General features: G+C 35.9%; 1 protein-coding gene across 6 annotated transcripts in view; it reads left to right on the forward strand.

Moving 5' to 3' along the window:
* MLLT3 (MLLT3 super elongation complex subunit) overlaps window positions 1-5,826 on the forward strand; it is a 120,450-nt gene extending 114,624 nt beyond the window's left edge. For 5 of the 6 annotated variants that reach the window (XM_068176795.1, XM_068176797.1, XM_068176798.1 and 2 more), the window contains one exon: window positions 2,257-5,826. In XM_068176795.1, coding sequence (XP_068032896.1) covers window positions 2,257-2,388 — 132 coding nt within the window. In that variant the 3' untranslated portion in view covers window positions 2,389-5,826. The remainder of the gene's footprint in view (window positions 1-2,256) is intronic. The other variant, XR_010994554.1, reaches the window with a different exon arrangement.
* Window positions 5,827-9,094: the final 3,268 nt, after the last annotated feature.

Consider the following 9,094-nt stretch of genomic DNA (forward strand, 5'->3'; position numbering starts at 1 on the left):
AGCACTGTTTAAAAATACATGTGTTAACACTTTCACATAATCTTTGTTTCTAAAATCAAGTATATTGCAGTGGGGGTTATTAGGGGTAATATTCTTCCACAGTCACGCAAGGAAGTGATAGAGTTGTTCAATGTAACTGCATTTTCCTGGCCACTGCTTCTGTAAACTTCTTATGCAGCCATTTATTTGTCTCACAGTGGATATTCAGATAGCAAGCCCAAGACTAGAATCTAAACTTTACAAAAGGAGGCTGGATTGACTACTTACCTTTGCTTCTCTCTTAGATGAGGCTCAAGAGAGTGGCATAAATGAGAATAATAATACATATCAAAGTTTGCTTCTGGTATCAATCAGTTTTTCCCACTTGATTATTTTTTCCCTCATCTCAATTGCAGAACAACAGTAGGGAAAAGTGTTGCGAGAATCTGTGAATCAACAAGCAAATGAAGTTAGTAATTTTAGATTAAAAATTCCTATATGGAAAAGAAGTTGAAAGCAAGAGGTACAGATTCAAGTGATATGTTAATAAAAGCAGGATGTTTTCCGGTTGCTTTCAGAATTTTGGGTGGCTGTAAACCAAATGAGACAGATTGTATTTTTATTTTTTTTCCACCTTTGAAAATAAAGGGTGATTGAAAAGGGAGATTTTTATTGTAACAAGCATTTCCCTTTTATTATTTTATCTTGTATCCATTCTATTTAATCTGTGTCATTCCATGCCTGACAATACACATTTCATATTTCATTTATCATTAACATAGTCTTTACTTCTGTGGTCTGAGAAGAAAAAATCTGTTTATATAATGATGTGGAGAGTGGAAATCTACAAAATATTTAGTTTAAATTCATTGTTCTTTTTGAAGTTGGTTATTCCTATCAGATGTCTTTTTAAGGTACATTCTGTAAGCCATATGTGCATACATCTGTATCTCCTCCAGCATTGGAAAAGGAATTGTAGTCAGCGTAATAAAGCTCAAAACAAGGAGTATCTTGCAGTAGTGTTTCAGTGGAGGTGTATGTGGATGCCCCAGAACTAAAAGGGTTTCAAACTGAAGTTTTGGAGTGTAGCCTGAGCGCTGCATGAGAGGCGGCTGGAAGGACTGAGAAAAGCAGTGTTGTTCTGTCAGTCCATGAGCTACCCAGAGGCTACTTCAGGGTGGAGTACTCTTGGCATGTCTGTCTCTTGGAATGAAACTGCACATAAGAGATTTATAGCAGCCATGTGTTGGCACTGTGTTAGCCCTCTCTGACAAATAATGCTTTGGCTTTTCAAGATGCTCAGTTTTTTTTTTTTGAGGTAGGTGTGCATCCTGGAACTTAAAATATCTGGAGTTATTTTTACAGCAATTCTATATTTTCTCTTCAAAAATACAGACTTTTCAAAAATACAGACTTACTGTTTAGAGACGAAAAATGTCACAATTGTAGAAAGGCACAAGTTAGGTATCTACTGTGGATTTCACAGAAATGTAGGATGATTAAGGTTGGAAGGAATCTTTGGAGGTCACAGGGACATGTAGAGCCAATTGCCTGGGAGTATGTCACATGACTTTGAAATATCTCCAATGAGGAAGACCCCACAACCTAAGTGATGTTATGACTTTGCTGGGAGTCCTTCCATGGTTTATTTATTTGGCTGAAAAAAGGTAAAATAGATTTAACTCTGTTACTCAAAAAGTCACTGCTGGTGTGTGAACTAACAGTTCATGTAAGATGTCTTGTTTGGTTTTTGTTTGTTTGTTTGTTTTTTGTTTTTTGGTAGTAGGGACTGGACTCTAAGGATTTGTTTGTTTCCTTTGCTTGCAGAAAGGCTTACGTAATTTATTTCCTAATGTAACCTGCTTTGTAGCTATGCACATAATAAATATTCCAGAGATCTACCTGGAATCTTTTAATTATTTTTTAGAGCTTAAGGGTATAATGTTGCCCCCTCCTCCCCCTTTTTTCAAACTGAATTAGAAAATAAGCAGATTTTCTTTGAACACTTGAAAAATATATTGTCAATCTAATGTTTGCTGCAACAGCAGATGGGTATCCTGATGTTATGGCTGATGATGATCTAAAAAAAAAAAACCAAGATACTGTAATCTGGACAACAATACATGTCAGAAAGGAGGCAAATGATGATAATGGTTAAGCCTGCAAGTACTGGGGCAATTTGGCTCGTGTTAGGCCTTTCATATGGTAGTTGTTTATACTTAGAGTGCACTTGTAAAACTTCTGGAATTTCCAACTGCATCTTTTCTTTTCTTTCAGATAGTAAATCTTATAGAAGAAACTGGACACTTTCATATCACAAATACAACCTTTGACTTTGATCTTTGCTCACTGGACAAAACCACAGTCCGTAAACTACAGAGTTATCTGGAAACATCTGGAACCTCCTGAGGATTCAGCATATGGCTGTGTCAAAAACTGTTCTTTAAATGACGTATGCAGAATGATGTGACCAAAATGGAGGGGGAAAAAACCAAAAACCTCTTCAGCTTTTATTTTTCCTTAAAGCCAGTCTCTTGATAAGGGACAGCAAAAGTGATCAGACTCAGAGGACCACTCTTCTCAAGAAGAAAATGCTCTGGAAGAGTTTGCCTGGATAGCCTTGAAAAACAAACACAGAATAACAAAAAAATACTTGTTCTTAATGAATGTGTATGGTATCATGTATCTCTCTCTGTGGTGTTCAAGTCCACAAGATGAATGCATGTTCAACACACTGCCTTACTACATAACTGATCTATTTATTATTGCATACATGTATCCTAAAGTCAATGAGTCACTGAGTGACACTACCAGATATTGCAAGTAGTGGAGTTGCTTGTGTGTTCTTTTGATGCAGTTCTTTCACAAGCCTAATAACCTTATTCACATTAAAATGCCTCTTCTTGCAATCTTTCTTTAGTCAATTAAAACACTACAGTCTTGGTTCCACCTCTGCAGTTCTGGGAAACAAGATACAAACTTGGCGACCAAGCAGTGGTCCTGTATTTCATTTCCTGTCTACCACAGTAGGTTAGACCACAGCAAGCTGGACTGCAAGTCCTTGATTCTATCCACTTATTGATATTGACCATGGTTAAAAAGTGCACCAAATAGGTTCATATGACTTGCTGTCTAGCCTCAGTGAATAAACCAATAAGACTTTTAACAAAAAATGCTGTGTATACTGTCCTGAATCTGGCAACTGTTGCAGTCTACATTTTTGTGTCCATTTAAATGTTGCAAAATTAAATATATATTAGAGTGAAGGTGTTCTGCAGGAGCTCATGATAAAAGAAAAAGTACTGGTCCAGTCTTTAAAGAAAATGTTGTAGAAAATTCTTAATTTGGAGCTATTTATTACTTTGAGTTTCAACACTCCTCTGCTGTGTGTGACTCACTTCTACCATAAAACTTTTTGCATAACATTTTTGTTCATTCATATAGTATATGATCTGCTTAGTTTGTTTTGGGGATTTTTTTTATGTAGTTTTTTACAACTGTTAAATTAAAACCTTTTATTTGAAAAGAAAAAAAATACGTTGTTATACAGTTAAATAAATACATGAAATAAATACATGTATGATGTAATTTGTATGTGTGTGTTTATATATACACATGTACCACACCTGTGTATATATATATACATGCACATATGTTTTTTAAACTTTGCAGATTTTGGTATCTGTTTGATAACCTTATTATGTATCCAGAAGAATTTCTTGTCTATAAAAATGAGTATTCTTTCATACCATCCATTATTTATTGAAATCAGGATCCTTGTTTATGCATGATCAAATGAGAGGATGTATACTCAGTTTCACATCAATGCTTCATGCTCTCATATTGCTGATGGTTTCTTGATGAAATCATTGCCTTTATATGAAAAATTCAAATTCATAAATGACAAGAGAAAATAATAATTTTAAAAATACTTCTGGATGCAAAGGTTTATTCAGGTTTACCAGACTGATAAATGTATCTTGTTGCTAGACAGGCCAGTATGTCATGTGTATGCTTATTATGCCACATGTAGTCTCTATGTTTAGAGTTAAACAGTAGTATCTTTATGACTTACTGTTTCATGTGCACAGTTTGTGCAGCACTGAAAAACTATTGGGGTTATTTCTTATTCAGATGGTAAAACTTAATACTGTTTCTTTAAGTCCAAAGAAAATTCTACACTTTACTCTTTTTGAAAGGGCATGATACATATTGGGTTGGGGGGCTTTTTTCTTATTTAAAATGTTGTTTGATCATACTCCGCAGGAAGTCCTCCTAAGGCTTCTGAAGAATAAGTGTACTTTTTCAGTAATGTTATGACTCTTATTGATGATTGGCATGAAGCATACTTGAAGCGTTTTGTTGTTCTTTTAAGTCCATGTCTTAATGTGCAATTGGGGAGGGGATGGAGGACTGGGAGTGTAATGTTAACTTTACTATTGACAGAAGGCAGGTGACGATGGGGAAGGGAAAAGGGTGCATGTAAAGGGGATAAACTTCAATTTTTATTGATTATTTTATATAAAAATGTTTGGTAATCTAAAAGCAACCTTAAAAACCTTTGGTCTACAAATGTGTGTTCAACTTTCCTGTCTTCTAGTTATATCAGATGTATATGGAAATTTGTCCATTTAGACTTTTCTAACTAAGTCTTGTGGTAAAGACTCATTGAGTTTCAGAAGGGGATACTTCTAGTACGACTATTGCACTGTTTTTTTAGAAATGGTGAAATGAATCATTTTACCCTTAAGATACCAGATAAGCTTTATTGTACACTGAGAATAGGGGTGGAGGAAAGGAGAAACTAGGTGAATAGACATAAAAAGGAGATGACATCAATTACAGTATCAAATCAGTGCTGAATTTCATGCGCAAACTGTGGATGATCCTTAAACTCTTAAATTTTTTAATTCAATGAGAGAGAGAAAATACACTGTTGGTGTCAATGTGTGTATTGACTTTTTCACAAAACTCTAATAGAAAAAGAGTGACTAAGTTTTGATCTAAATTTTAAAGTTAGCTATTTTCATCTAATTTTGTATGGAAACAAAATAAATCTATGTTCACCTAATTTCAGACATTCATATTTCTCTTAAAGGAAAAACAAGAAGATACCCTTCCAAGTCTTTAACGTCTATGAGCATTGTTGTTTGCGATGGGTTAAAGTGTTTTGGCAACAAATGTTTTAAAGTCTTACTTAGAATAAAGCTGTTTAAAACAGTTATATAAGAGAATTTGGACAGACAGAGTTTAGCAGTAAGTTCCAATATCTAGAGTAATTCTCAGCATGAGTCGCTGTTACTAGAGCAGTAGTTGTATCCAGTAGCAAATACAGTTTTCTCACTAGATACTCTCCTCCTCAGAAAGTGGATGTCCAATTGGATAGACAATTTTAAAAAAATATTTTTTGATTTTTTTTTTACAAATTCTAATAAGCTGAGCGCCTTTACAAAAGTTTCAGTATCATCTAAATTTGAAGGCCATCTTAGTCCATGCTAAAGAAAAAGAGCTAGAAAGGAGGAAGGGGCTTCCTTTCCTCCTCTCATACACTGAAGTGAAGAGAGTCTTCCAAGGTAAAACTAAATCTGTGCTCAGTCTTCAGCCTTTGGACTGTAAGAAATGATTGATCATTTCTCTCTCTTCATTGGTTTGGTGTTTTTAGGAAAAGTCTATGCCTTCAATTTCAGAAACAAAATGCACACAGTACAGTGCATTTGAAGAGCCCAGTATATTTCTATTAAAGTTTCTTTTAGTCTCTGGGAAGGAAATTACAAGTTCTTGGGTTTTGCCTGGCCCGTTGTTCTTCTTTCCCATTCTCACAGTGAAATAAAGTACTTCTACAATCTAGTTTGAGTCCATGGTCCTTACTTGGTATAATCTTCCTTTCCTAGAAGCTATACCAGTGTTTTGGGGTCTTTTGAATCACCCATTGGTTCTAAGACCTGTCACTTAGTTTATGAAAACTGTAAAATTGCCTGAAGTGAAAACTGCCTCATTCATTTGGTTTTGTTGTATGCATTATCTTACTCCAGACACTGCTCTGATGGCAGGATGTTTGATTTGTTCATATACACCATATCCCATCTTTTACCACTTGCAGTTTGATGACAAACTATCTTTTAGTAAACTCCTGTTTCAGTCTACAGAGTCTGTTTTGTGTTTGCTCATTGGTCTGTGGTTTGAAGAAATTCAGCGTCACAATGAAAATTTTGTCAGGTTTTCACCCACAGCAGGAGCTAGGAGGAACTACAGAAATAAGCAGCAGAATAAGAGATGTTCCAAAGTTTAACAAGTGTGAGGCATGTGTTTTTATAAGCCTCAATAGTTTTCTTAATTGTCAAGCAATGTACAGTAGAATGTAGCATACACCAGGATGCTGCTCTATACACTGTACGGAGCCTTACTGCTGGACATAAAAGCCTTACTAACGGATTACAGGGACTAAAAGACATACATCTGCAGTGCTTTTGTGCATGCTTGGAAGTTAATCAGTGCATTAATGCTGCTAAACCAATGACATTTACAAGGCTGGCTCTCTGTCTGGACAGATAAATTGACATCAAAGCACACTCACTGTAAGGGCCTTGCATTTGATTAAGCAGCAAGTAATGCTACTTTGACTAGACAGGAAAGAGAAATACTACCATAGTGAGAACAAAGCCCAGGGGTGTGGAGTGGAGTAGGGAGAAGAAAAAAAGGTGTTAAGAAGAGATGCAGTAATAGAACTGCCTTGGTTTGCTACTGTAAAATCTGTAGTTGTTGGTAAGTAGAGACAGAGAGAGATGGAGATTACAGCAACATAAAAAAATTTAAGGTGTTTTATTGTTTGGGATGCTGATGTCTGTTTCACATTTGTTGCAGTATTTCACCTGGCATTCTATGTTTTACCTCAGCCAGGCTGACTGTAATGCAAAGTGGTAATCTTGCATTTTTCATTTACTTTAATTTTTTCAGTCTTGAAATTTGAGTGAAGTCAAATGTAAGCCTCTGAATGCAGCAGATGTATTTTTATTATCATTCTGTATAATTCCGACTGGAAGTAACCATTTCCTGAATCTTCCATCAAATGGATTATGCATTTTCATATGTTCCTTTAGAGAGCTAATGCTATAAAGCTGCAATTTCTGTAAGTAAACATCACCCTTCTCATCACAGCAAGGAATAAATTATTAACTTTTATTGCTCACAGAGAGACAGAATGCAACATCTGAGTCCTATTTAGGAAAGAGTGGGTTTGTGAAGGTGTCAGAGCTTTTTAATATGATCTAGAAATAAAGCCTATCTCTTTTCAGGAGAAGGATAGGAAATACTTGCTTAAAATATTTCTACTCTGATAGTGCTGGGGTTTTCTTACAATTACATTCCTCTTTCAAATCTTTAAGCATCTAATAGCCAGTGACTACATACAAACCATTAAAGAATCAAAGGAATTGAAAATACAAGCAAGTTTGTATTAAAATCCTGGCTGTTCAAGGAGTGAAGTCATAATGCTGATACTGCTTTCGGTGCAGGGCAGACATTCCTAGCACATGTGGATTGTGTATCCTGATCTGAGTGGGTGGTCTAGAAAATGGTGCAAAATGCTGCGGGTGGGCTCAGTTTTTGAGTGGTGCAGAGGAAACATTCATTATATGCTCAGCCAGTACCACCCAGGCTATCCAAGATGACACAGTTTTCTTTCAACTTTTATGAGCTGCTGTGTTTTCACTTTGCCTTTGCAGCTAAATATTTTAATTCTTTTTTTACAACTCTGTTTGTCCCTGACTGTAAGTTCCATGCTATCTAGGCACCTGATTAGGTTTGGAGTGGGGTTATTGTGATGTGGCTGTTTCCTTGGGAAGGTCGTAAGACAGAAGTGAGTCATGGTAGTGACTCCTTTATTATTATTATTATTGTTATTATTTTCTGCTTCCAACAAGTATAAGCCTCTGAAATATTTACTCTCAAAAATTGTCTTGCATGTAAGAAAAATTAATACTACTTTCTTTAGTGTCAGGTTTTGTTAGCACTGTGTATAGTAAGTGAATGAATTAGGAATAAGCTTCTGTGAAAGTAGACACATCTAAAATCAAGATGTGGGCTGATGGTCTTTTGGACCACTGTAATCAGAGCAGCCTAGAAATGCTTTTATTGCTGTTGTAGAAATGCGTGAATCTCAGCCTGTGTATAAAGGGAAGTAGTGATTAAGGTTCTCAATTAGTTTTCAACTACCTCTTGCCTAAGCTTCCTCACAACCTATGTAAAAACTTAATTTAGTGTCAGCTGAGACTTTTCTGCGCTAAACACCCCTTTCTCTTTGCATTATCACAGCTATGAGAATAGGTTACTGCAATAGGCACTTCCTATTGTCTTGTAACTATGGGACAGAATTCTGCAGTGCCTTGGTTTAAGTTGGTTGGTATAAGTTTAATTTTGTTAATAACTAACCATGATGCTGGTTGCTCAGATGGATTTGCTTTATCCTTTACTCTTTTGTGGTTACAGATTAATATTTGCAGGTGGACAGTTGGGGGAGGAAGCAGGGGAAGAGAGTTGTTCTCTCTCCATCAATGCAATGTTTTCTCTCATTCCTGATTCACATTCTAAAGATAATGACTCTAACAATAAAATATCAAGCTCAAGCTCTTCCTATGAGAATGCCATGCATTAAACATCTGCAGAATCTTTGGTGGCCAAAATCAATTCTGGATTTATGGTTTCTTCTTCAAAAGGATGTAAAGCAAGGAAAGTGAGATTGACTCCACTTCAAAATTTTTGAGGATAGAGAGATCATCTGGTCCAGTTCCATGGTTTGTCCTTGAAAGTCCCATTGAGCTTTTGCCAGATTCTTTGGGAAACTCTTTGTATTTGCCTGTTCCCAGGAACTGAGTGTTCAAGTAAACTAAATGTAGCTTTGAGCATCCAGGCATATTCTTACAAGCCTTATGTTACTGTTCCTTTAAGAATAGGCTTTTCTTCTTCCTGGATAAATAGTCCAAGGATAAAAGCTCAGTTCTCCCTCAACAGTTTCTCCCTCTATTCACTGGAAATGGAAGTCATTTTAAAGGAGCCTTTGAAGAATTTTGACTGCCTTACAGTCCAAATGTACTTGGTTAACTCTGGATTTTACACTAAT

Source organism: Anomalospiza imberbis, chromosome Z (assembly GCF_031753505.1).
Source record: "Anomalospiza imberbis isolate Cuckoo-Finch-1a 21T00152 chromosome Z, ASM3175350v1, whole genome shotgun sequence".
NCBI classification, from domain to species: domain Eukaryota; kingdom Metazoa; phylum Chordata; class Aves; order Passeriformes; family Viduidae; genus Anomalospiza; species Anomalospiza imberbis.